Source organism: Bidens hawaiensis, unplaced genomic scaffold (assembly GCF_021521415.1).
Source record: "Bidens hawaiensis isolate Kalapana, Puna unplaced genomic scaffold, B.hawaiensis_p1.1 tig00005959_1, whole genome shotgun sequence".
In the NCBI taxonomy this organism is placed as follows: domain Eukaryota; kingdom Viridiplantae; phylum Streptophyta; class Magnoliopsida; order Asterales; family Asteraceae; genus Bidens; species Bidens hawaiensis.
In genome coordinates, this window is record NW_027491394.1 from 1,363,399 (window position 1) to 1,391,102 (window position 27,704).

At 35.6% G+C, this 27,704-nt stretch overlaps 4 protein-coding genes across 4 annotated transcripts; 1 reads left to right on the forward strand and 3 right to left on the reverse strand.

Annotated features, from left to right (window-relative positions):
• Positions 1–9,171: 9,171 nt before the first annotated feature.
• On the forward strand, positions 9,172–11,980 carry LOC143631197 (patatin-like protein 2). Its single transcript, XM_077100032.1, has 6 exons — positions 9,172–9,394; positions 9,471–9,744; positions 10,425–10,591; positions 10,739–10,900; positions 10,996–11,298; positions 11,509–11,980. Exons 1-6 carry the CDS (start codon positions 9,206–9,208, stop codon positions 11,731–11,733), a joined length of 1,320 nt encoding a protein of 439 aa, XP_076956147.1. The 5' UTR covers positions 9,172–9,205; the 3' UTR covers positions 11,734–11,980.
• A 153-nt stretch (positions 11,981–12,133) lies between these two features.
• Positions 12,134–14,906, reverse strand: LOC143631223 (uncharacterized). Its single transcript, XM_077100049.1, has 3 exons — positions 14,527–14,906; positions 13,693–13,822; positions 12,134–12,517 (listed from the first exon to the last, which is right to left on the reverse strand). Exons 1-3 carry the CDS (start codon positions 14,884–14,886, stop codon positions 12,285–12,287), a joined length of 723 nt encoding a protein of 240 aa, XP_076956164.1. The 5' UTR covers positions 14,887–14,906; the 3' UTR covers positions 12,134–12,284.
• Positions 14,907–17,352: 2,446 nt separating this feature from the next.
• Positions 17,353–17,955, reverse strand: LOC143631198 (uncharacterized). The gene has a single exon (XM_077100033.1). The coding sequence runs from the start codon at positions 17,953–17,955 to the stop codon at positions 17,353–17,355; it is 603 nt and encodes a 200-aa protein (XP_076956148.1).
• Positions 17,956–19,110: 1,155 nt separating this feature from the next.
• Positions 19,111–21,844, reverse strand: LOC143631199 (uncharacterized). Its single transcript, XM_077100034.1, has 3 exons — positions 20,632–21,844; positions 20,088–20,377; positions 19,111–19,473 (listed from the first exon to the last, which is right to left on the reverse strand). The coding sequence occupies exons 1-3, from the start codon at positions 21,842–21,844 to the stop codon at positions 19,111–19,113; spliced, it is 1,866 nt and encodes a 621-aa protein (XP_076956149.1).
• Between the last annotated feature and the right edge of the window lie 5,860 nt (positions 21,845–27,704).

The following is a 27,704-nucleotide window of genomic DNA, read 5'->3' on the forward strand; positions in this document are numbered from 1 at the left end:
AAGGGTTGGGTTCCTGTGTAAGGTTTCTTAGTTGGCGGGGCAGGGAGTGCGGGATTGGTTAAGGCATAGTTGTGGGCTATAGGGGGAGTTGGGTAAGTTGACAGTGGGTTAGGCGCGTAAACTGGAGGTTGGTAGGTGGGTTGCTGGACAATGGGCGGGCTGGTAAGCGCATAGGCTTTGCGCCTGCGCTTGAGGTTGTTACGGTTTGAGGGTTCTGGTTTGGTTTCTGTTGGTTCAGGGGCAGTCTTGGTGGGTTTGGTCTTCTCAGTTCCCCGCAGGAACAGAGTTCCTGCTCTGACATGGTTGTCGCTGAGCACAGCGGCCAACTCAATGGCGTCAGAGAGGGTTGCTGGGTTTCTGGCCCATACAGAATCTTGAATTTCCATGGGGAGACCCCCAAGGAATTTCTCGATGGCTCGGCGGGAAGGGGTGACAAGGTGAGGGACAAGCAGGCTTAGTTCATGGAAGCGCGTCGCGTACTCGCGCGCTTCGCCACTGTATTGCTTCAAGTTCCAAAATTCTTCCTCCAGGCGCTTTACCTCGTTGGGAGGGCAGAATTCTCGCGTCAAGAGATCCTTAAATTCTTCCCAGAGCATGCTGGAAGCAGCCTCTGCGCCACGCGCATGAGCTACTCCATTCCACCATGTAAGCGCTCTAGATTCCAGGACACTGGAAGCATATAGGGTTCGTCTGCCAGGAGGGCATTGGGTATGGAGGAAAGTGTTTTCTATCTTCTCGAGCCACTGGAGCATCACGGTGGCTCCTTCAAGCATATAGGGTTCGTCTGCCAGGAGGGCATTGGGTATGGAGAAACGAAAGTAAGGTTGCGGGAATAATGCCGCGAACGCCACCGCCGTCGATGCTGAGAACCGTGACGATGCTGGATTTGGATAAGCTGGCGGTGGCGTTGAGTGGTTGCAAGGTTGCATAGTCATAATAAGTGAAAGGATTATGAGGTGCAAGGTTGCATCCATTTGTTTAGAGATTATTGTTAGATTAAAACAGGAAAGAGGGGAAGAAGGGAAGTGGTGAGTTCATATATATATATATATATATATATATGGGATATTTCAATTAAAAACCCCTTTGAGTTTTAAGAATTCGAAAGAACTCAGTGTAACGATTTTTTTTTCGAATTTTTTTTACACATGCATAATATAGGTAAGTTATATACACGTAAAAAAATTACAGAATTTTTTACGCACCGAGTCGAATTTATACACATGTGTAACGGACGTAAAAGTTAGTGTAACCACTTACATATTTATTCTCTCTCCTATTTTGACTTTTTTGCAAGATTTAATCTCAACCACATATTCCAATCCATTTAATTAAATGTATGGCCTAGAATTGAGTTTTTAAGTTCTTAAAACTCAACATGGTTCTCAAAATATCTTTCCCCTATATATATATATATATATAGTTTCAGAATCAAATACAAATCATTCTTAATGTGAAAACAGTGAGAACCAATTTGTTGTTATTATTAGATTTGTTTTTATAAGTTTTTGCTGTTATATTTTTGTTCGTATTTGCTGATTTCCGATTATGCGACGTTATAAGTGGTTGTTGATTTACATTTTGTTATTATTAATTAAGTTTTTTCTTATGCTGTTAAAAGTATTTGTTATTATTTTGTTGCTAATATTGATTATTTTGTTGTTATTTTTAGGGTTTTTTCTTTATTATTATTATTATTATTATTATTATTATTATTATAAAATATTGCTTATGTAGATTGGTATTGTTTCCTACATTCTCATTTTTGGTAGATTCGTATTGTTTCCTGCATTCTCATGTTAATATTATTTTGTACATAAATCTTCCTCTGTGTGTGAGTGTATAGAGAGAGATAGAAAGAGAGAAAGAGACAGGTTACATGTACGTAATATGTAGGTTACATGTAATATGTAGGTTACATGAGTGTATAGAGTGTACATAATTTCTTTTGAGAACTCCTTGAGTTTTTTTAAATTTTTTTTCATATATGTAATATGTAGGTTACATGTATGTAAACAAATTACAGTATTTTTTACACACCGAATTGAACTTTTACATAGATGTAACTAACGTTTATACTAGTGTAATCATCACAGATCTTTATTCTCTTTCATAATTCATTTTTTAATAAGATTTAATTTTAACCACATATTTTATACCTATTTAAATAATTGTGTAGTACTTATTAAGTTCTTAAAGTTCTCAAATAGAAAGGAGATATTTTGAGAACTAGTGGGGTTTTAAGAACTTTAATAACTCATTTTAACCATACATTTTATTTATTATTTATGAATATGTGATTGTAAATAAGTTATATTAAAAAATTAAGAGAAGAGAGAGAAAGAATACTATAAAAATAATAAAAGGGTAATTTAAGTAAAATACTCATATTCATCTTTTTTCTATTTTTAATAATCTCTTACATAAAATTTTTTTATTGCAATTATATCCAAGTTTTAAATGATCAACAAAGATCTTTATATAAAAAGCGTGTATATGTATTACATGTAATGCATATTATTTTCACGGATTATTTATAAACATAATATTATTAAAGTGAGATTTTTATTATTAAAATGAGATTTTTGAAGTAAATAGAAACATTTAAGAAAATTAAAAAAACTATTATATGATATTTCATTATATGACGTACTAGTTTTTATCTCCCGTGTTACGGGGTTGTTTTACGTTATTCGTTTTTAATATATATATATATATATATATATATATATATATATATATTTTTGTATTTTAATTTTATTTATTGTAAGAAAGTTAACAATATACTAAGGGTTTGATGATAAAAGAGTTTCACAAATAAATAATATACTGTAACCCAGTTTAAAAGTTCTCTAGGTTTGGCCAACTCGTTTAAGTGGGCTTTCTTCTACTTTTATCATCTATCTTCTTTCACTAGTTAATATTTAAGGTGAGTAAATCACTTCCCCTTTCTAATTTTTATATTTTGGAGACAACATTTATTTTATAAACCTCAAGTTATTATTTCGCATCCTCAAATTTAAAATTCTTTTGTATGCCTGTAACATTTCAGGTTTTTCGTGTTTATATTTGTATTTGTTTATCGGGTTACAAACATTATTCGGATCTTTTTATTAATAAAGTTATGCAATTATTAGTGAAATAATTATTTTTATCTTAGTTTATAATTCCTTAACTTTCATTTGTGTCAAATAGCCCTTAGAAATTCTTAAAATCGCTTAAAATGGCTTAAAAATGCATTTTTAGAATTACAGGGACTAAAACTACCAAAAATGAAAATCTGGTGGAAACCCAACCTTCGCGCGGCGCAAAGGATTGAGGCTCCAAACTACGCATGACACGAAGCCTTACCAGATCAGCCCATATTCGTTTCAGATCTTCGTTTAATGCTAAATCTTTCCCTAATGCTAAACCAAACCCTAATGGTTACTGCAATTAAGCATTCTCAGCCGTCACCTACTCTCAAACGACGTTTTCTTGTTCATTTTTGCTAGTTTACTTGAAGACTAAGAGTTGCAGTTTGACTTTAACATTCGTTAAACCTTTGACCTCGATTTCTCGCTAATACAAACACCATCCGGGTAAGTTGTTAATTGATCAAAAGTTCATTAATAGTTTAATACTTACTTGTTGATAACCATCAATCAATTTATGTGATTGAGGAGTATTGACGGGTCAATTAGAGTCAAACCCGTTTAAGGGCAAAATAGTTAATAACTTTGACTATCCGTTTTCTCATACTTTTGGCTGGATTCAACGTTCGGTCCAGAAGACTTTTATTCTCATAACGAAATTTTAAGGCTACTGATCAACACCTGACTTCTGACTCGCTGTTCGGATTCTGGTCAGTATCAGCTCGCTTAAATCTTAAATATAACATAAGTTGAGTTCTAAACGTCCGTTTGGATTGATTCCAGCTGCCACGAGTTCATTTTTACTTATATTATCATATCTCAAAGTTTCAGATTCTATTTATATTGTTTGACGTGTAGTTGACGACTCTCTTATTCGTTAACTCGCTTATTCGTATTTATATTCGCTTGTCATTAATCTAAGGTGATTTTTATCATTCCCCTATTTTACTCAATTTTCATAATGTTTTGGGGACATATGCATATATCATATTATACATATATAACAAAAATAGTAAACGTGTAATTGTGTGTGATTAATCAAATATACTTGTTATGTGCTTATTTGTTTATGTGCGCATTCGTGCTCGGAGAGGTCCCGCATATCCCCTTGTATAGGGTTCTCATATTATTGACCACCGCTCGATTCGCTTGGCAACTGTCTTATTATTATTTGCTCATGGTTGGTTTACCGGCGCCCGATTCGCTTGGCAATGGTTTAATCGATAACTTATTTGTTCATGGTTTGATTTCATTACCGCATTTATTACGCTTTGCTCATTTCTCTTATTTATTACATTAACATTATTTTATTGCAAAACTGGTGGTAAGCTCACTCAACATGTATTGTTGACAAACTTTGTTTCTACGCATATCCAGGTTGTTATTGAATTGAAGTTGGAGCATAGACACTTAGAAAGACCTTAGGATTTTAATGAAGACAAACTTGAATTTAAATTTGTTATATATATTTATTTGAATTGTTTTGTTATATTTGGATATTGTGTGTACATTTGAAATAAAATAATTAAATAGATATTGTTACATTTTATGAATTTATGATAGTATATTCGAGCTGTGAGCAATCGGATCGCGTCTCGGCATTTCCGCCTTAGGTTGGGGTGTGACAATGTGTTTACATGTAATTATTTATTAACATGCAAAGTGCTTAATTGTTTAAATGGTTTATTGTTGGGACAATTACATATATCCCTTTATTAAGTTCACAAATTACATATATATCCAACCCTAAATCTTAATTTACATATATCTCCTTTCTTAAAACAAAAATTATCATATGTACTTATTTTAATTTATTTTATTATAAATATATAATAGAATGACTATTTTACCCCCCCCCTTTTTTTTCTTTTTCTTATTAATTCCTCTTTTAGGTTTCAATAAAGATGATTTAGTGCCACCGGCCACCCTGCTGAAAAATACATCGGCGGAATATTGCCTCCATTACTTGCCGGAAAGATGGTTAAAAACCCCAAGATGGATTGTTCATCCTATCTCGCAGTCGCACTCATCATCTTCTCTGTCACACCTCTCCTCCCAGGGAAAACGGAAACATCCGTACCTCTCCTCCCTTCACCGGAAAAAAAAACGAAGAAGAAGAATATGTGGTACCTGAAAATCGTTGGTGTCCGGGGTGGTTAGAGATGGTGTTGGCCGGAAAACGAAGGAGATGGTGGTTACCGGAAACCAGTGGTTCGAGACGGTGGTAATCGACGAAGGAGATGGTGTAATGTAGGGGCATCGATTTAGCTACAGACTTGTTATACTGTTGATTTCTGTTACTAAGTCAAAGCTGCCAAACATGAAGGATATCTTAACTTTGAATTATGTTAACTGCTTATCTTTATCTATCTATAATGTTTTCTTTAAGATTGAATTATTTTGAATTCCTAGCAAAAAGGAAATTGAATTATATGCATGTTGGTGGGGGTTTAAGAGAGTAGATTTTAATATTGAATCTATCATCAAACCTTTTGGTTTTGAAGCATTTGAAATGCAAATACTTCAGCCATTTGAACGTGTTGAATTGATTCCGGAAAATCATGGTTGTTACCGGAAAATCATGGGTGTTTTGGGTGGTTCGAGATGGTTATCGTCTGGTGATGTTGTTGATCAGAACTGCAGATGTGGTAAACTATTTTCTTTGTAAGTTTAAAAGAAAGGGCATTTTTGTCTTAAGTGAATTTTTTTAAATGAAGGAGAAATATATAATTTAAGTTTGTGAATTGGGTATATATGTAATTAGATTACTTAAGAGTGTTCTCATCTCACCTCTGATCTTCAAACCAAAAATTACACTAAAACTCACTTTATTTTCTCTCTTCATTTCAATTAAATAATATTTTTTATACCCTTTATCATTACCTTTTCTCTTTCCTACACCACAACCACTTTCAAAATATATTAAAAAATTATAGGGGATGTACAACAACTTTTCAAATATACAGAAAAATCACTACTTTTTCTAAAATATAAAAACTCTTCACTCACAACACCCTGAATCACTCTCTAAATTATAAAAACACTCCTCATATTAAATGAGGGGTTGGATGAGAATGCTCTAATCAGGGATATATGTAATTCCTCATCCTTATTAGTAAAACCTTATTCCATCTTAGTGGCTTGACCTAGCGTCATGATGAACGGATTTTTATATGTTATTGTTACAAGTTAATTGTTGTGATTACGTATCCGCATGGGAATTGATTTTATTTTTATATTTATTAAATTGTATTTTTGCTCACCAACTTTGTGTTGATCAAAGTATTTTCATGCATGTTGCAAGTGTTTACATGATTTAGATGAACACAAGCGAGTAGTTGATTATCTTTATGATATCAACAAAAATAATTATGATTTATTTTGAATTTGTTTAGTTTGGATAATGTTTGTTTTTGAATTGGTGATGTACTTTAATTATTGGAAAATTTAAATAATTAGATAATGTCACTTTGTTATTAATAGTGTCTTATGAGCTACTATGCGATCAGTTGTACCCCGACATTTTCGTCGTAGGTTCGAGTGTGACAGTATGTGTATTAAATTTGTTTAATAATAATTATGAATATATGAATGTTTAAACCATATAACTCACTTAATAAGGATGGCTTTTAGTATGCACATTTAGTTAGAAAGTGTTGAGATTTGAGGATGATTGCCTCTAAGGTCGGGTTACATGGCTAAAGACTGGCATACTGGGAATGTTTATATATTAGTTATGTTGGACAATTTACTTTTTATGTATATTCGGTTACGGATGATGTTACATCCGTTGCATGCTTATGAAATCTCTGAGTTTAAGAACTATAATGCATGTGTAAATCCTATCGTTATGACATTCTGGGTTTAGGGTGTTTCGATACCTATGAAGAATTTTGCAATAGTTAGATATCTTTAAAATGATATTTTGGTCATGCACATGAGTCAAAGTTTAATCAAGCAATGATGTAATCCAACATTTTTTTTTCTAAATGCAAAAAGAATATATATTATATATAAGAGCATGGTTAGGAAGGCTAACCAAACTTTTAAAAGACAAAGCTAAATGGAAATAAGTGGATTTGAAAGCCACTCGTTCCAAATATTAGCTCTTTCTTCAAGTCATTAGCTTTAATTATGGTTTCATTCCTAGGCCTCCAAATAATTCACAAAGTAGAAAATAGAATTCCCTCCACGACTAGTTTATTCTTTCTTGATAACTAACATTGATCAAGCCATGTATGAAATTCCTTAGGATCCACTGTGTTTAGACCGATAATTGTAACCATGCAAGTCTCTCTAGCAGATGGCACATTATGAACGAAACATCTAGCCCTTTCACTAGAAAGGTAAACCAAAATAAGTAACCAACTGAGAAAAAGCCTCCGAACAAATATGTTTAACCTTTTTTTTTGTTATACTTATATTCAATGTTTTCCTCTAAACCTCTAGAAGCAAATTCATATCAATCGATTTCTAGACTTGTTTCGGTACCAATATTTACCAAAATTTAGCCTACTGTATTAGTACCATCTTGGTAACGAACAAAACATTTTCAGTATGACACCAAGTTTCTGACAAATTCGAGATCTGGAAGTTCGGCGATACCTGCATGGTACCGATCTCATCCCTATTTGTCAATTAGATGTACTATCCAATACATCAACATTACATTTTGAGTCTATTTTTAAAAGAAAAAAAAAAGTATCAATATAGAGGATTTAAATCTTTTCAACTTTCACCCGTTGACTGGAAACGCTCCCAAGTAACGAAATATTTACCACTACTCTCATCTTTCACCTTGTTTTCTTTTGGCTCTCAAGCTAACGAGACACTAACTTTGTTAGTTTATTGCTTAAGTGGCAATTTTTTAAATGATGAAATAAGAACCTCCCTCCATTACCACCATCAGCCACCTTTGCCTCCACCACCCATCTACAACCACCGGCCACCGTGGAGATCCCTTTCAGCATCATCCATGGCTAAAGGATCAACAACATTCGACAAGAACAAACAACGATTTGATATTACTAGCCATGCTATCAATCTACTGGCCCTCGTGTTTTCATCCACGACGCTTATGTTTCTTCGTGTGATCACTGTCCGCTTGATGTTCCCGCATTTCAATCGAGGCATAGGGTTAAGTTAGCGAATCCGTTTAATGAAGTCAAAGCTTGTGCTTATGGTTTCTCATGAGTTATCGTTGTATGGTATCTACTTTAATTGGTTGATTTATGCATTTGATTTTAGGGTTTTGGTGCAAGTGGTTCGTTGCTTTTGATGGAGCTGGCGTTCTTATTATGGGAGTTGGGGCTAAGGCTAGTTGGATGATGATTCAGGAGGCAATAGGGGAAGATGAAGTTATTTACAGAGTCTCGATATATGCCCCTCGTTACTACGACGTAAACGGTGGCGGGTGGTTGCAGGTGGGTAGTGGTGGTGGATGTGGAGGTGTCTAGTGGCGGTAATGGAGGGAGGTTAGGGTTTTATATGGAAGGAGGAAATGGTAGTGCGGAACACACATTTTATTTCTGTCATTAAAAAATCCATAAAAGCAATAAAACTATTAGAGTTAGTGTCCCGTTAATTTGAAAATGCTAGGAGAAAATAAGACAAAAATTGAAAATTGTGATATACGTTTCATTAGTTGAAAGTGTTCCTTATACAACGTGTGAAAGTTGGAAGTATTTAAATTCAATAATCCACCGATTTAAAACCCATTTGATAAATTCTTTTAGATAGGTAAAAAGTTTTTACTACTCTTACTCATCAAAGTAGCATTAACAACTAGTCAGTTTTTAGTGTCTTTACATCAATACATTAATTTGTTTAAATCCTCTACTTTTTAAATCGTCATGTTTTAGATTTATAAATCTATTTTAATCAAGCATAAGATTGAGACCTATGGTGCTCCTGATTTTTCTCAATTTTGTTGATTCAAACAATCTTTTGATCATTTAAATTGATGCCCAAAAACAAAATCTAACTAACCTTAATTCCACAATGTTAACAAAAGTCCACAAAGACAAAGATTTCTTGTTCATTAATTTATAGCATTGGTGTGTTTGAAACCAATGAATAGCTCTAATCTTGTAATAGTTTCGCTAGTAATCACAATTGTAGCCATCCAACCCCTCAAGGCAGATGGGGCGCTAACCAATGTAGGCGAGGCAAACTTTGTCACTGTTCTTAGCATTGATGGTGGCGGTGTTCGTGGCATTGTTCCCGCTACCATACTTGCTTTTCTTGAATCCAAAATTCAGGTACTTGTATGTTACACGCGCACGTGCGTATTGCATGGTGTAACTTATTATTTAAACATATGGTCTCTTTGGATAGGAAATAGACGGACCAGATGCACGACTTGCAGATTATTTTGATTTGATAGCCGGAACAAGCACAGGAGGATTGATGACATCAATGCTTGCGGCTCCTAATGAACAAAATCGTCCCATGTTTGCGGCCAAAGACATTACTCGATTCTACTTTCAACATTCGCCTAGGATCTTCCCAAAAATAGGGTATACTCTAATCCATTTCTGGATTGTTGAGATTATGATTAAGATTAAATACAAGTTTTCATATTCCCTTTGGAATCAAATACAGAAAATTGGTTGATGAGACACAAACTTATGAATCTTTTCCTCCTGAAAGTGAAGCCTGCATAATAGGGTATTCTCCTCCATAGACTTTTGTAATTCATGTTAAGGTGGGTGTGTGGATGTGAGTTTTAAAACTAATTATTGTGATTTGAAGTTCTTTTTATCCCAAAATGATGAATTGAGCTAGTATAGGCACAAAATTATTATTCAAAAACTTTTAACTCGTTGCTAATAATTCTACTAGAAAAAAACAGTATGTCATCATCTAAAATTCTTTCTTACTGATCAAAAGTTTTTTGATATTTTATTATCTTCTTATAACTCTACACATCCAAACACTATCCCATATAACATGATTGCATCAGTCTATTGTTTGAATATGCTTACTTGATTTCATCTAATTAATTAGTTTTAAAACGCCATATCCAAACACCCTTCATTTCATTTCATAAACATGATATATATTATTAATTTCAATATAACACATTACATTGTTTAACCAAAACAGTGATCATAGATTAGAGAAAATCTTTTATATAAATCAAATAGGATAAATTGTGTAAACCAGACGTTAAATCTCGGTTACAAATGTGTCGAGTTTGCTAATAATGGTATTCTGAAGCAAAATGTTGTTAAATAACCAAAACGTTTTTATATTAATGTAGCCGGACGAAATTCATGAATTCTGTAGCAAGTGTATTTGGTGAAGTCACGGGACCAAAATATGACGGGAAATACCTCCAAGCCATGGCAAAGATGCTATTACGTAACCTAACTTTAAAACAAGCGTTGACGGATGTTGTTATACCTGCATTCGACATTAGGCGGCTTCAACCTATTATCTTCTCCGCTTCTCAAGTAATTAAACTCGTGCACTATGTTTATACGCTACGCTCACATAACTAAACTCGTGTTTTATACTTCGTATAAGATATGTAGTTTATAAGGTTGTCTATATAAATATGATTATATATTATCACACTTTTTTTGTTTAATGTGTTATAGGCAAAAGAGGTTCCATGGAAAAACGCTTTACTTGCAGATGTATGCATTAGTACATCGGCGGCACCGACATTTTTCCCACCATACTATTTCGAGACTAGAGATGTCGATGGAACCAAGCACACTTTTGATCTAATTGATGGCGGCGTAGCCGCAAACAATCCGGTAATTACATTTCCGCTAAAAGAATGTTTTAAACTTACGGTTATTTTTCGGGTTAATATAAACCTATGTCACTCTAATCATTAAATTTATGACAGACGCAAATGGCCATCACACATATGACCAAAGAAGCATTGCAGGGGAAATACAAGTTTTCTGGTCCTGAGGTTTTCGATGGCAGACGGATGATTGTGCTTTCACTTGGCACCGGTACGCAAACGTTCAACGATCTATATACTGCACAAAAAGCTGCAAGATGGGGTCTGCTTAGTTGGATCTTTACCAATGGCACTGCACCAATCCTCCACATTTTTGGTGATGCCATGTCGGATATGGTTGACATCCATGTATCGACCGTCTTCAAAGCGTTAAACGCCGAAAAAAACTATCTGCGTATTCAGGTAACTCTAATCCTGCTGATGCTAAATGGGTTAAACGTGTCATCAAGAATATAACCCCGTCTAATTAAGTGGGTTAAACTAGTCAATATTAACACGAACGATGCCCAAAACATGATTATTTTCTTGTTATGTCAGGAATTAGATCCTCTACTCACAACTATATAATGTTGTATGGTTAACATGTTTAGTAACTAGGAGTTTTATTGGCAGGAAGATAACTTGACAGGGGAAGCAACCGCAATGGATATTTCATCACTCGATAATATGAGGGCATTAGAGGAGATTGGCAAGAAATTGTTGGTGAAACCAGTGTCTAGATTGGACTTGGAGACGGGCAAGAATATACCGGTTCAAGGAGAAGGCACGAATGCTGATGCATTAGCACGTTTAGCCACGCTGCTTTGTGCTGAACGAAAACGTCGCACGTCGGCTTAAATGGGTTGGCCAGTTTGTGCATAGCCAGGGGTACCCAACCCTGGGTTATTTTTTTTTTCTAGGGGCAGTTGTGTGTATATAAATAGGATAGCTATTCATATGAGATGAGGGTGTAGAAAAGGAGTCCCTTTACAGTTGTGTAAATGGTTATGCACTCCAAACTTATGGCAATGCATTTTACCATTTATATCGCTATTTCAAGTGCTCATAGACAGATCTTGAACCAATGTTTTGAAAACCAGACCGGTTGCTCTACTAGTTCATCAGCCTGAGCAATCTTAAAAACTGGATGACTTAATAAAACATAATTGATTTTTGAATCACCAAAAGTAAATAAAGCATACTATAATTAGGAAGACAGATGAAAAAAAAAACTCGAAAGCATGTAAAATAAAACAAAATAACAAGAGAGTAAAACCAGCCCTATCTTCTCTGCTAATAGCTAAGACATTACTTGTAGAGCACACACCCGGAATTTATTGCACAAAATATCTCATGACAACGCAGAATTACATGGACTTACCTTTTAAAAACCATTTAAGTTACTAGAATCATGCGGTTTGATCACGGTATTGCGTGCTATCTAGCTTAGCTGCAACGATCTTGCAAACGGGTCGCGTATCATCTTTGCTTAGAAGCTCCAAAGATGGATGGACCTTGACATCACGCATGAACACCCTATCCCCAATGTCCAGATTGCTAATGTCAACTTCAATCTTTTGGGGAATATGCTCCGATGGGCAATTATACTTCAAACTAGCTCTTATCTGGTTCAGCGAGCCACCTAAAGAGGTAAATAATCAAAATTTCAAAAATTGGGCTATCGCACAAAAACGGAATCAGGAATGCAATTTCATGATACCAGATGGCCAAACACTATCGCCTATAAACTGTTTTATTACAGTTGTTACCCAACTCTAAATCATTCGGTATCACATTAAGCACTTTCAAAATGCACACAGTTAATCATAAATGCACAGTTGTTCATTAAGTTGTTATAGAAGACAAGTAGCCTCGAGATAGATTGTGGAATGTTTATGCCTGCAACATCTGTAATTCTTGTGATATGTAGAGCTACTAGAATATTGCTTTTATTCACCATTTGCACCTTGGGTTATGTTTTGTATACCAAAATGGATAAACATTTATCAGGTAAGCCCTTAAGTCCAATATTTGGCTATGTAACACTTTACTATTAATACAGAACTTGAATGAATGTTCAAAAAAGTGTTCAAAAAGGTTAACTAAAAATTGTCATATTAAAGAAATATACACAATTATTATGTGCTCACACTCAATCTCCATATAAATATCTGACATTTTATTTTCTACTTCTATCTTTATGATGTTCTATTAAGTATTAACATCTTTTCTACTATGCTGTGCATCAGATGCAAGTAGCATATAGCTTTAACATGAGCACAACCTATTTGTAGCAACACAGTGATAAAACAAAAAATCAAATTCATTCCTTGTTAAACTGTCATCATCATCATCATCGTACTCAGTATATCCCACCAATAGCAATGCTATGGTAGAGTCTGAGGAGGGTAAGATGTAGACAGCCTTACCTCTATCCCATAGGGATAGAGAGGCTGCTTCCGGTGAGACCCCCGGCTCGATAGTAGTTTTGCATCAAGCCTTGGACATAAGGCACATAGCACTCAATCATCGGGACACCGGCTGATCGGTGCATGTGCCCTTGTCTTTCGGCTATCAACGCCACCACATGATGCCTGATTAACCTTCCGCCACTTTTAACGTTATTTTCACGAGATTAGTAAAATAACGTCAAAATTAGTGCAATTTTACTTTTGCCCACCTGAGGGTTCACACATATATACATTATATGCGCGTACCGCAAGCAGGGCGTCTTGTTAAACTGTAGTATCTTGATTCAAGATCAAGTTCTTACTTTTACAACAATGACATAACATAGTTATCAGAAAGAAAAGAGACCTTTCTTGATACCAGGGCAAACATCTTCACCTTTAAACACAACTGGCACATCAACCTTCAATTTTGTTCCTTCATCCGCCCACACAAACACCAAATTCAAAAGCTTTCCAGTCTCTGGGTCCCTATGCACCTACACCCAAATTACCATCCAATTTCAGTTAAAATTTCAAACACATTTTTAGTCATTTGACTTAAAATATACATTAACACTTAATCTCAGCTTTCAAACACTATTTATATACATTTTCTTGACAATTCGAGTGATTGCCATTTTATCAAACACAAAAATAACAGGATCTGAGGAACCTTTGCATATAAACACATGTAGAAGCCGCTTTTAAACTAAAAGATTTTTTTTAGGTAAAAATTTTCTTTTACAAAAATGAGTTTTTTTTTCTTTTTTGTTTTTAAATTAAAACGCATTCTCCATGTAATTATAAGCAAAAACTCCAAAAACAATTATGCATGTAAAAACGAGTTCATAATAAATTTTTTACATTTAAAACCCAAGGTTAATCGGTTCCCACTTTTTCATAGTTCCACAATAAACCCCTCTCTAATCCCAGCTGCCAAACACGAAATATACGCATTTCTTGACAACTCGAGTGATCGGGCATTATATCAAACACTTGGCGTGCATAAACAAATTAAACCTAAGAAACCATGTCTCGCCCAAATTATTATAAAAAAAATCATTTTATGTTATATATAACTTATATACTATAAACTAATACTTAACCTCAAACACAAACTAGCAAACTATACACATTTCTCAACAATTCGAATAACTGGCATTTTATCAAACACTTGGTGTGCACAAACAAACAAACCCACCTTAATCGGAAGAACGTTTCCGGATTCAAGTAACGTGGAAGAACCCGACCCGGCTCTGATCTGCAACGGGAAAGTGGTGGAGCAAAAATACGGAAGCTCAACGGACTTAAGAATGGACTGAATCTGTCTTCTCTCGGTGGTTAATAGGTGTTTTCTGGCAACGGACCGTGCCGGACCATCGTCAGGACTAGGGTTAGGTTGTGCGAATACAACAGCGGGTATTCGGCCTAGGGCTCTGTCTTTTACGGAGACCCTGTTGCCGGTTAGCTCTCTTGGGATGGCTTGGATCGTGTGGTATGATTTTGATGTTATTGTTGTTTTTCTCAGGCCGGACACGGCGGTTCGCCACCACTGCGACATCGTTTGCGGCGATGTGTTAATTTAGACGGGAAACACTTGAAAGGTAAGAGTGAGTGAGTATTGGGCTTTTATGTTATTGAAGGAGTAAGATGGGCTTAAGTTTTAGTAGAAGACTAAATTAACAAATTAGAATTTTATTAAATTTGATGAAAGAATTTTATAAATTATTACTAGAGATGAAATTACGAAGAAAAGAAAACACATTCCGGGCCCGTCCTACTCAAACCGTCGGGCATAGATTAGATTACAGCTGTAAACGAACCGAACGAACGAACACGAACAAGGCTTTGCTCTTATTCGTTTGTTAAGGAAATACTGTCTTCATGAAAGGTTCGCGAACACTTACCGAATGAAATTTTACGTTCATGTTCATTAAGGAAATGAATGTGTTCACGTACAAAAACGAATACAAATAAAATCGACAGAGCCTAGAGATTGAGACCGATTATTCATGAATATGAATAATGAAAGTCTATAGACGAATCGAACGTACACGAACAAGGGCATGTTCGTGTTACTTCATACATTAAACGAATACGAACACTTAATCAAACAAATATTTATGTTCACGTTCGTTAAGTTAAAAAATAACATTTATAATGAAATGTCACACCCCGATCCAGGGCCTAGAGGTATGACCAACAGTTGGTACCTATTTTGTAAATATATCAGAGTAGCAGGTTCATTTTAGCGGAAGTCTTTAAATATTTAAAATATTAATTTACATTATCAAAATTACTCGGGAATTAAACACCCGAGTTGCAGTTTTACAAACAGTGATATTATTAATACAAGGATTTATAATATTCAAAAACGAGCCATCTCGAGCGATCTTCTATGACTCCAATCCTTGTATAGCATATATTGTCATCTAATTACCTGCAAGGGTGGGAAAAACACGTCAGCTATATGCTGGTGAAACGTTGACTCGATAAAACATTTATAACAGTCGTTAAATACAAACATAGTTTTCTGTTTCACAAACTCAGCAGGAATGCCTATCCATTCCCGGGATTTGTACCACTGCCCTACACACACAATTCAAAGGTTTCCCGAGTACATAGCCCCTGTTCGGAGATAACCTTCCCCTAGGCTATGTAACCCTTATGGAGAACTGGTTATGACTGACTTGGTTTCGTATGCCAATTATCAGTTATGTTTGGATCCAGACACATGTGTATTCGGTCTGAGTTGCTTTTTATTATCTATTTTGTATTATAACGATTTTAGAGATTTTATCTCATTCAAGCATTTATCAGACTCTTTTTAATAAACAACTAGTCTATTACAAGAGTAAAATCAGTTCAGACAATAAAGGTTAACGTGTTAACCTTATATTATCAGTTGGAAATATCAACTTCCTTGGCTTCAGTATGCTATTAACCTATATATCATAATAGGTTTGCATAAGTACCTAGTTGGTATTATTTAGCAGACTTTAAGTCTGTTTCAGTTTCGGCAGACTCGAGGTCTGATCAGCAGACTTGAAGTCTGATTCAGTTCAGCAGACTCGAGGTCTGATCAGCAGACTTTTATGAAAATACTTTGGATTTACATATGACGTTTGGAATAGCACGCTTTGGCCTAATAAAGGATATCACGTTGGCAAACTTCTCCAGGTAAGCAAACGGGTCACGCGGTTGATTGGGATGTATTCGAATTGCTTTCCTTAGGCAAGAAGAGTCTACTAATGATACCCCCTTCCAGTTACTACGTCCCGTCAAAATAATAGTTTTGGTAACATTACTTCACGTGGAAGCAATCGTTTTTGCTTTATAAAACATTACTTGGAAAATATTAACAGTTTAACGACTATACCCTTAATTAAGTTATATCTATGTATTTAAAGTAACTAGTAAAGTAACTTAACCTTAATCCTACCTTAATCGGCTAGGCGGAACTTAAGAACTTAAGAAATCAGCAGCACTTTGGCTTGTGCTTCATTTACAAGATCAACAGCTCGTTTAACAGCGTAACGACTCCTCGTTTATTTGCAAAAACAGCCCTTGGCACCACGGAACGTCCTTGGCACGCATCCCTAGGTTAAGTGTGTGAAGATGAGTGTGAAAATGGAATGAATGGGCTGAGTTCGTAGCTGCCCTATTTATAGGCGATTTTGTGCATCTTTGCGATACGCGAAGATGCAGCCCTATGGAGGTTCGTGATACGCGAAGATGTATGACGGCGCCTCAAAATCAACCCCGTGCTGACACGTGTCACCATGTCACTGGATAACGTTGAAATGTGTGCCAGCAACTTCGCGATACGCGAAGATGTTCTGCTTTGCATCTTCGATACGCGAAGATGCATAAGTTTCAGAATTTCTATTTTCAGTCCCTTTACTTCCAGATATGGCATTTTTAGCCCTTTAACTTCAAAAATTTACAATTCTGGCCCAAAACTAGATGGGGGTATTTTCACGGTGTAACATCCTCCCCACCTTTAGAAAAATCTCGTCATCGAGATTTATGTAAACAGATGTGGATATTTTCGCTTCATCTCGGATTCAAGTTCCCAAATGAATTCCGGACCTCTCCGCGAATTCCATCTAACTTTTACCAATTTCAATCTTTTACGTTTTAGGAACTTGGTTTGACTATCTTCAATCCGTATCAGCTCCTCTACAAACTTGAGTTTCTCATTCACTTGTACGTCTTTTAAAGGCATAACAAGTGTCTCATCAGCTAAACATTTCCGTAGATTCGATACGTGAAATACGCCATGGATTCCTTGCATTTCTTTGGGTAACTCAAGGCGATAAGCCGCAGAACCTATTCTTCCAACAAAACACGAACTTAACTTCCTTTTCTTTCCAAAATGAACCACACCTTTCCAAGGTGATACTTTGAGCAACACTTTGTCTCCTTCTTTGAATTCTAACGGTTTTCGTCTTACGTCAGCATAACTATTCTGTCTGTCACGTGCTGCTTTCAATCTTTCTCTGATTTGTATCACTTGGTTAGTTGTTCTTTGAACAATCTCGGGACCTGATAATTGATTATCACCAATTTCAAACCAACATACAGGTGTTCTACATTTCCGTCCGTATAGTGCTTCGTATGGAGTCATTTGTATGCTCGTGTGATAACTGTTATTATACGAAAATTCCATCAGAGATAGGTGAGTATCCCAGCTACCACCTAAATCTATAACACAAGCGCGAAGCATATCTTCTAATGTATGAATTGTTCTTTCACTTTATCCATCGGTCTGTGGATGATAAGCAGTACTTAAATTTAAACGCGTACCCATTGCCTTTTGAAAACTTCTACAGAAGTTGGAGGTAAAACGACTGTCTCTATCGGATATAATTGATAATGGCACGCCGTGTAATGCTACAATATTTTCCACATATAGTTGTGCCAATTTATCCATGCTATATGTTTCTTGAATCGGAATGAAATGGGCTGATTTGGTCAGTCTATCAACAATGACCCAGATAGCATCATTTTGTCGTGACGTCTTAGGTAATTTCATAATAAAATCCATGGTAATCATGTCCCATTTCCAGATTGGGATTTCTGGTTGTGTCAATAAACCTAATGGCTTTTGATGCTCGGTCTTGACTTTTGAACATGTTAAACACTTAGCCACATACAAGGCAATTTCTTTCTTCATTCCAATCCACCAATAATCATCCTTAAGATTATGATACATCTTCTCACTACCCGGATGCATCATATACTTGGATTTGTGAGCTTCTTCTAAGATTTTCTCCCGTAAACTTCCAACCATCGGCACCCAGATTCTTTTCCCTAATCTGAGTATCTCATCGTCGCCTTTTACCAACTGATCTATTGTACCATTCTCTTTTTCGGCCTTTATATTTTCTTGTTCTAGTGCCAACTTCTGAGCTTCCTTAATCTCAGTTAATAGATCAATTTTGAGTTCTAACCTCAAAGCTCGTACTCTTTTTGACTTTTCATGTTCTTTTCTACTTAAAGCGTCGGCCACCACGTTAGCTTTGCCCTCATGATACACAATTTCACAATCATAGTCATTAAGTGTTTCCATCCATCGCCTCTGTCTCATGTTCAACTCTTTCTAATCAAATATTTGCTTCAAACTTTTGTGATCAGTATAGGCGGTAAATTTTACACCATATAAATAATGTCGCCATAATTTCAATGCAAAAATTATAGCTCCAAGTTCAAGATCATGTGTGGTGTAATTCTTTTCATGAACTTTTAACTGTCTCGACGCATAAGCAATTACCTTCTTCCCTTACATTAAAACACATCCCATTCCTGTATGCGAAGCATCAGAATATTCAATGAAGTTATCTTGCCCTTCAGGCAAGGCTAAGACAGATGCATTTGTTAATTTCTGTTTGAGAGTTTCGAATGCCTCTTCTTGTTTCGGTCCCCATTCAAATTTAACAGATTTTTGGGTCAATGATGTCAAAGGAACCGCTATTCTTGAAAAATTCTGAATAAATCTCCGATAGTAGCTAGCCAACCCCAGAAAACTTCGAACTTGCGTCGGGGTCTTGGGTTTCTCACATTTCAAAATAGCTTCTATCTTGGCTGGATCTACTTGGATTACTTTCTCGTTAACAATATGTCCAAGGAATTGCACTTCGGACAGCTAGAACTCACATTTAGAAAATTTCGCGTAAAGCTTTTCTTTCCTTAACGTTTCTAGTATGGTTTTCAAATGAGCTTGATGATCTTCTTTCGTCTTGGAATATATTAGAATGTCATCAATGAACACGATAACAAATTTGTCCAAATATGGCTTACAGATTCGGTTCATCATATCCATAAAAGCTGCCGGAGCATTAGTGAGTCCAAAAGGCATAACGGTGAACTCATAATGTCCGTATCGGGTTCTAAATGCGGTCTTGGATATATCTTCTTTTTGAACCTTCAATTGATGATACCCAGATCTTAAATCAATCTTGGAAAAACAACTTGCCCCTTGTAACTGATCGAAAAGATCATCTATTCTTGAAAGTGGGTATCGATTCTTGATTGTTACTTTATTCAATCTCGGTAGTCGATACACATTCTCATAGATCCGTTTTTCTTCTTTACAAACAGAGTTGGAGCTCCCCAAGGTGAAGAACTCGGTCGAATAAATCCCTTCTCTAACAATTCATCCAATTGCTTCTTTAATTCTTTCATTTCAGTTGGTGCTAATCTATAAGGAGATTTAGCAATTGGAGCCATTCCCGGAACTAAATCTATTTTGAACTCAACTTCTCGATCTGGTGGAATTCCAGGCAACTCATCAGGAAATACATCCTTAAATTTAGAGACAATTGGGACCTCTGCTATTTTCTTAGACTCGGGTTCCTTTGTTACATAAGCCATAAATGCTAAGCAACCTTTACCCAAACAATGACTCGCTTTTATTTTTGAAATAATTCCAATTATACCAGAATCCTTATCGCCAGCAATTCGAAAAATTTTCCTATTTGGAGTTAAGATTTCAATAGCTTTTTCATCACATAATATTCGGGCTTGGTTGGCGGCTAACCAATCCATGCCTAGGATAACATCAAAGCCAGTTAACTCCATGGGTAATAATTGAACCGGCATATTATGTCCGACTAAGGAAATACAACTACTTAATACTCAGATATTTTGATCAAGGATCCATTAGCCGTTTCTACTTCGTATTGATTATTTAACTTAGCTAGAGGTTCATTTAATAGAGCACAGAATTTATAATCAATAAAACTTTGGTTGGCTCCTGAATCAAACAATACTCTAGCATAAACGTTATTAATAAGGAACGTACCAGTAATTACATCTGGTAATTCTCCCGCCTTTTGTGTGTCAAGCATGAAAGCGCGGGCATTTCCCTTTCTCCCCTCATTGCTGGCACCACTACCACTGGCGCATGCAGCTACCTGTTTCTTCTTCGTGCATTCCGCACCGAAGTGACCCTTTTCACCATACTCAAAACAAACAATCAACTTTTTCCTATAATCCTCCTCCTTGTGCCCTGGCCTCTTACAGAAATTGCAAGTTGAAAACGGATCAAACTTGCGTACATCAGTCTTAGGGGTAGGCTTCAAACATCTGCCCTCGTGCTTCTTACCATAATTTTTACACATCGGCCGATTAAACACATTCGACCTTTCGTTCCCTTTCTCAAGCCTTCTCTTCTCATCATTCTCCCTCTTCTTCTCCAACACACCCTTTTTCTCTTCATCCTTATTTCTGATCATGCTTTCCATTAAATACCTTGCTAATTCAATACCGGACTCGACGGTAGCAGGCATATGTGATCTTACATGATCACGAATTTCTTTTGGTAAGCCATAAATATACCGCGTCACCTTGTTATATTCGGTCATGACTAAATGCGGTACAAGCCAACAATACTCAAGGAATTTAGTGTTGTATTCCTTGATATTTGTACCAATGACTTTATGATTCCAAAGCTTAGTTTGGATTTGATCCATCTCATGAATGGGGCAGAATCTTTGCTTGATTAACTCTTTAAAAGTCTTCCATTCAAGGTTATACATGTTACTCCTTCCCTTGATCTCAATTAACGTATTCCACCACTCCAGTGCCTCTCCTTTGAACATCTGAGAAGAATACTGGATACTTTCTTCCTCGGTGCATTTACTTATAATCACTATGGATTCCATTTCCTCAATCCATCTGAGAGTAGTTTTTGCTCCTTTATCCCCATAGAATTCTTTTGGTTTATATACTTGAAAATCTTTGAAGGTACATCCCGTGCTAACTTTTGCTCTTTTTGTTTTTCTCGGGATGTGTTTAGCAGTGGAACTTTCATAGCCTTCTTGTTTCTTTTCCTTCTCATCTTTTGTCTTTTTCAGTCTCTTTTCTTTTTGAATGTACTCGCTATGGCTTGGCTGCGTTTGTTTTACTGATTTTGATTTGGCTAAACTTTTAGAATTAGCCGTGTGGTCTTGCACCATCTTTATCAATGGAGTTACAGCTTCTTTGATTAACGGGGAAACCGTTTCTTTTATCATATCACGTATGCCTCAAATATATTCTTCCGGAATTGAATTATTATTATTTTCAGGAGTCTTCGCTTTGTTAGCTTGACTCCCTCGACTTACTCGGGTTTCTTGTTGTTCAGACATTCTGTGAATCACATAAATACATGGATCTAAAACACAAAATACAGGCTTTTATTCATAACAGTACAGAAGGATAGAAAGATACAACATGTTTAAACAACAACATTTATATAATCCTAATCCTTGGCCCATTTTTTAACTAGGCTCTTCATTTTGTCACACTTCTTGATGATCTTGTTGCTTATCTTTTTCTTTTTAACCCTCTCGTTTCTTAATTCGTCCATTACTGAGTTAGTAGGATTGGGATATCCTACGGGTGCAGATGTAGAAGGGAAAAGATAAGCGGTTCCCTTGGATACAGGTGAGGATTTGCTACACACGCCTGCATTTCCTCATCGGGAAGGTTGTTCGTATAAAACTCCTCGATGAGATGGGCCTCCTCCCGTATCTCGTGTGCTTGTTCAGCCTCAGTCGGTATAGGACCTTGGTATGGTGGAAAACCAGGAACCTCAGAATAGTGGATTGGTCCTTGGGTTGGTCTTGCTAGAATTTGGGCACCTGGTGGAGGTGATCCAAAATGCCACAGACTTTGGATGGAATGACAATTCATCCAGCTAGAAGATTCAGTACTTGTTTCCTATTTAACTCTAATATGAACTTCCATATCATATAGATAGTAGTTCGGGGTACCAGTCACCGGAACACTTTCTGAAGTGTCACTTGATATTTCAATTGACATCTCGGGGCTTCCCGGGGCATATATTGGTTGGCTTTCGTAAGCCAAGTACGGATCGATTTGATCAACAGGATACCGGTTCATCTGATTCATCGGATTTGGATTCATCGGGTTATTACAGTTATTCAGATCAGCCGGGTTTGTGTACACCGGTTCAGTCAGGTTCACTGCTACAGTTGGCCACTTAGGACCAAAATTTGTACTGGATCTATCAGACGGCTTGGCATCGGGGGCAGGATTTGACCTCCTTTCAACCCGACGTCTTTATCCGTAATAATTTGTATACGACATCTGCATATATATAAACTTAGGGATAGGTAGACTACCAATCATAACTTATCCCTACTTATCGGATAAATGGTTAAAACTTAGGTACTAATTTTTATTAATACCTAATTCGTTAAAATCGATGGCTCTGATACCAACCTGTCACACCCCGATCTAGGGCCTAGAGTTGTGACCAACAGTTAGTACATGTTTTGTAAATATATAAGAGTAGCGGGTTCATTTTAGCGGAAGTCTTTAAATATTTAAAATATTAATTTACATTATCAAAATTACTCGGAAATTAAACACCCGAGTTGCAGTTTTACAAACAGTGATATTATTAATACAAGGATTTATAATATTCAAAAACGAGCCATCTCGAGCGATCTTCTTTGACTCCAATTCTTGTATAGCATATATTGTCATCTAATTACCTGCAAGGGTTGGGAAAAACACGTCAACTATATGCTGATGAAACGTTGACTCGATAAAACATTTATAACAGTCGTTAAATACAAACATAGTTTTCTGTTTCACAAACTCAGCAGGAATGCCTGTCCATTCCCGGGATTTGTACCACTGCCCTACACACACAATTCAAAGGTTTTCCGAGTACATAGCCCCTGTTCGAAGATAACCTTCCCCTAGGCTATGTAACCCTTATGGAGAACTGGTTATGACTGACTTGGTTTCGTATGCCAATTATCAGTTATGTTTGGATCCAGACACATGTGTATTCGGTCTGAGTTGCTTTTTATTATCTATTTTGTATTATAACGATTTTAGAGATTTTATCTCATGCAAGCATTTATCAGACTCTTTTTAATAAACAACTAGTCTATTACAAGAGTAAAATCAGTTCAGACAATAAAAGGTTAACGTGTTAACCTTATATTATCAGTTGGAAATATCAACTTCCTTGGCTTCAGTATGCTATTAACCTACATATCATAATAGGTTTGCATAAGTACCTACTTGATATTATTTAGCAGACTTTAAGTCTGTTTCAGTTTCGGCAGACTCGAGGTCTGATCAGCAGACTTGAAGTCTGATTCAGTTCAGCAGACTCGAGGTCTAATCAGCAGACTCTTAGGTCTGACCTAACCTTAGCATAGTTATAGTCGTTTTATGAAAATACTTTGGATTTAGATATGACGTTTGAAATAGCACGCTTTAACCTAATAAAGGATATCATGTTGGCAAACTTCTCCAGGTAAGCAAACGGGTCCCGCGGTTGATTGGGATGTATACGAATTGCTTTCCTTAGGCAAGAAGAGTCTACTAATGATACCCCCCCCTTCCAGTTACTACGTGCCCGTCAAAATAATAGTTTTGGTAACATTACTTCACGTGGAAGCAATCGTTTTTGCTTTATAAAACATTACTTGGAAAATATTAACAGTTTAACGACTATACCCTTAACTAAGTTATATCTATGTATTTAAATAACTAGTAAAGTAACTTAACCTTAATCGGCTAGGCGGAACTTAAGAACTTAAGAAATCAGCAGCACTTCGGCTTGTGCTTCGTTTACAAGATCAACAGCTCCTTTAACAGCGTGACGACTCCTCGTTTCTTTGCATAAACAGCCCTTGGCACCTCGGAACGTCCTTGTCACGAATCCCTAGGTTAAGTGTGTGAAAATGAGTGTGAAAATGGGATGAATGGGCTGAGTTCGTAGCTGCCCTATTTATAGGCGATTTTGTGCATCTTTGCGATACGCGAAGATGCAGCCTATGGCGGTTCGTGATACGCAAAGATGTATGACGGCGCCGCAAAATCAACCCCATGCTGACTCGTGTCACCATGTCACTGGGTAACGTTGAAATTTGTGCCAACAACTTCGCGATACGTGAAGATGTTCTGCTTTGCATCTTCGCGATACGCGAAGATGCATAAGTTTAAGAATTTCTATTTTCAGTCCATCTACTTTCAGATTTGGCATTTTTAGCCCTTTAACTTCTAAAATTTATATTTTTGACCCAAAACTAGATGGTGTATTTTCACGGTGTTACATGAAGGCCAACAAACATAAATGAAAACACTTAAATGAACACATATTAACAAATATAAAACCTTTAAGCAGATGACTCATACAAATAATATTTAATTATTTTCTAGTAATACATAAACGAACATAAATATACAGACATAAACGAACACAAATTTTTTGTTCATGTTCATTCGTTTATTAGATAAACGAACTTCCCACCGAACAGTTCACCGAATGTTCGATTCCTTTACAGGCCTAGATCCAATTCTTTTGAGAAACCTTAGGTCAAATCACGGACTTGAGCCGGCCAAAAGCGTGTAAGAAACTAGTCCAACGGTCATGACCCAAAACTACCCTGAACTAGATCCGACCCTACCCGGAATCGTTTATTAAAAGAACTTATTTTCTACGCTTCTAATTATTATTGATTATGAAAACTTTTATTTTTATTGTGTTTGTCTTGTTATTTTTTAATCCATGATTATTGAGTCGTGTCAATAATTGTTTTGAGTGTGTTATGTCTAGGGATGGAAATCGAAACTGAACATGATTGGTAAACCTGAAACATTCAGGACGACTGGATGAGTATTCGGGTACGAGATTAGTTTAATTTTTTTTTGCGTGTATGAGATGAGTATGTTCGATACTTGATGGATAATTATCCTACATATACCCAATGAGTATGGGCCAAACATTTGATATGATTTTTCAACTAGACATAAGACTGAATTATCAATACCCGTCACATTGTTATCCCTGGTTGTGCCAATGAATTACTTATGTTTTAAGTGTGGTAAGCATGCCATGTTATTTGTGTTATTATTTTAACTAGTTATTTGTGTTATTATTTTAACCAGTTACATTAATTGTGTGTGAAATAAATTAAGATGGAGGTGCTATTCATATGACCTTAAATAAGGTTAAATAAGCATTAATAAAACTAGGTTGTTCTAACTAATTAAATCGAAATAAAGTTAATATTGATCGTCTAAAACCTATCATGCATGCATATGTTGTAAAAACTAAACATTCATCACGACCTCAAGTCTAGTGGAGTTGATCGGTAATGATGTCATTATGAATCAAATCCTGTATGCGTAGTTCTTATTACAATTGATAATTATTAATAATTCAGTCCTTTTTATTTATTTATTTATTTATTTTTATAACTGATGATATTATAAATGTTTTTTATTTATTGGTATTGTTTTCATGATAATAGTTAGTTTCACATTTTCTTCATGTTGTACGATCAACCATTAAGTCAACTTCTTATGATAACCATGCAATGTTTGTTATTTGTTTTTGACGTGTTCGATCTTGTTCGATGATTTTTCAAGAATATTTATCATACTTTTCCCCTGTTAATAATAAACTCATGGACTATCATTCTACTGAGTTCCTGCTTGTCTTTGAATTTTTGTCATATGAGATTTGATTTTTTTAAGTTGCACACCTACTGTTTGATATGGCCTCATTGATCGATGCTACTTATAATCTTACGGTTAATCCCATGCAGCACACAAAACATCTCATGATCAATATATCCACATTACATTGGACTACACTTAGCTTGCAAATTTCATCACCAAAGAATTGAAAATTTCAAGTCATGTCAGATATAGTCATTAGCCATTTTTAGTTAGTTATTGTTATTGTTATTTTTCTGTTGGATAGTTGTTGAGATTTATAAATAAATAGAGTTGACATTGATCATTCCGTTACAAAACACATTTTCACCTTTCATTTCTTAAATTTCTTTAGATCAAATAATATATTAAGCAAATGTATAAATTAATTATTATTTGATCAATCAATCTTACATTTCAGTATGTATACCACCCTTAATTAACTTCCCTTAATTATTTGTTATTATTAAGTATGAACAAATTCTTGAATATAAAATTAGGATTAATATGATCAAAATCCATCCTATATTATAGGTACTCTCTCTAACAAACCCACCCCTCATTGTCAAACTCGAGGGTCAAAACAATCAATCTCACACACATTCACCACTCATTTACACATACACTCACCATACACATACATGGCCATGATCATCTTTTTTCTTCTATAAAATCATCTATCTGCTGCTGCAATATAACTAACTGTGTGCTGTAATTTCTTTCTTCTTCTGATTGAAGACAGTATTAATTTCCCTCAATATTTTCCATTTTGTTTGGGATGAAACCCTATTTGTAGTTTAACCCTACCTACTCGCATTGGTACACAAAATCTCTCATTTTCTTACTAATATAATAAATCAATGCTGTCTTGTATTCATTTACCTTCCTCTTTTGCAGGTATCAATCCACCCATACCCATCGAACGTAAAACAGGTGAGATTTTTTCGTTACAATCATTTCTTTTGATGATATATATTTTTTTAAAATAATATCGGATCTAGAAAATATTTATTAATTAAAACAGTTTCTTGCACTCGTTATTTCTTCTCATTTTTGTCAATTTTAGTTATTGTATTAAGTTAAATGATTTAATTAGTTAGTTAGTTAGTTGTCTTCTTCTCCAATGGTGGATTTACAGGTCTGTTGTTCATTTCTTGTGATTTCATAATAATAATAATAATAATAATAATAACAACAATATCTATGAATAGACTTACGATTGCCGGTTTCGATGCAAGAAACAAAAAAGAAAGATATTATTAATGGCCACCTTCTCCATAATCGATAAATGAACCTCCTTACTGAATTCAATTCATTCAAACGTACCCTTGGATTCATGTCTACGTTTGTGTATTTTAATCACCATCAAATCTGTCATTTATGATTGCATTTATTCTACTACAA

Bases quoted from the DNA above. Each gene is read 5' to 3' on its own strand.
- LOC143631199 (XM_077100034.1), bottom strand. From the start codon at position 21,844: ATGATAAAAGAAACGGTTTCCCCGTTAATCAAAGAAGCTGTAACTCCA. The intron at 20,378-20,631 runs GTACGTTCCTTA...ATGTTATCCTAG, and splicing joins ATTACCAGATGTAATTACTG to GCATGGATTGGTTAGCCGCC. The intron at 19,474-20,087 runs GTTGAGTTCAAA...TGTGAGTTCTAG, and splicing joins GAATTCCACCAGATCGAGAA to CTGTCCGAAGTGCAATTCCT.
- LOC143631198 (XM_077100033.1), bottom strand. From the start codon at position 17,955: ATGACTCCATACGAAGCACTATACGGACGGAAATGTAGAACACCTGTA.
- LOC143631197 (XM_077100032.1), top strand. From the start codon at position 9,206: ATGAATAGCTCTAATCTTGTAATAGTTTCGCTAGTAATCACAATTGTA. The intron at 10,592-10,738 runs GTAATTAAACTC...AATGTGTTATAG, and splicing joins TTATCTTCTCCGCTTCTCAA to GCAAAAGAGGTTCCATGGAA. The intron at 11,299-11,508 runs GTAACTCTAATC...TTTTATTGGCAG, and splicing joins AAAACTATCTGCGTATTCAG to GAAGATAACTTGACAGGGGA.
- LOC143631223 (XM_077100049.1), bottom strand. From the start codon at position 14,886: ATGTCGCAGTGGTGGCGAACCGCCGTGTCCGGCCTGAGAAAAACAACA. The intron at 13,823-14,526 runs GTGGGTTTGTTT...ATTTGGGTGTAG, and splicing joins GAAACGTTCTTCCGATTAAG to GTGCATAGGGACCCAGAGAC. The intron at 12,518-13,692 runs GTCTCTTTTCTT...TTACCTCTTTAG, and splicing joins TTGCCCTGGTATCAAGAAAG to GTGGCTCGCTGAACCAGATA.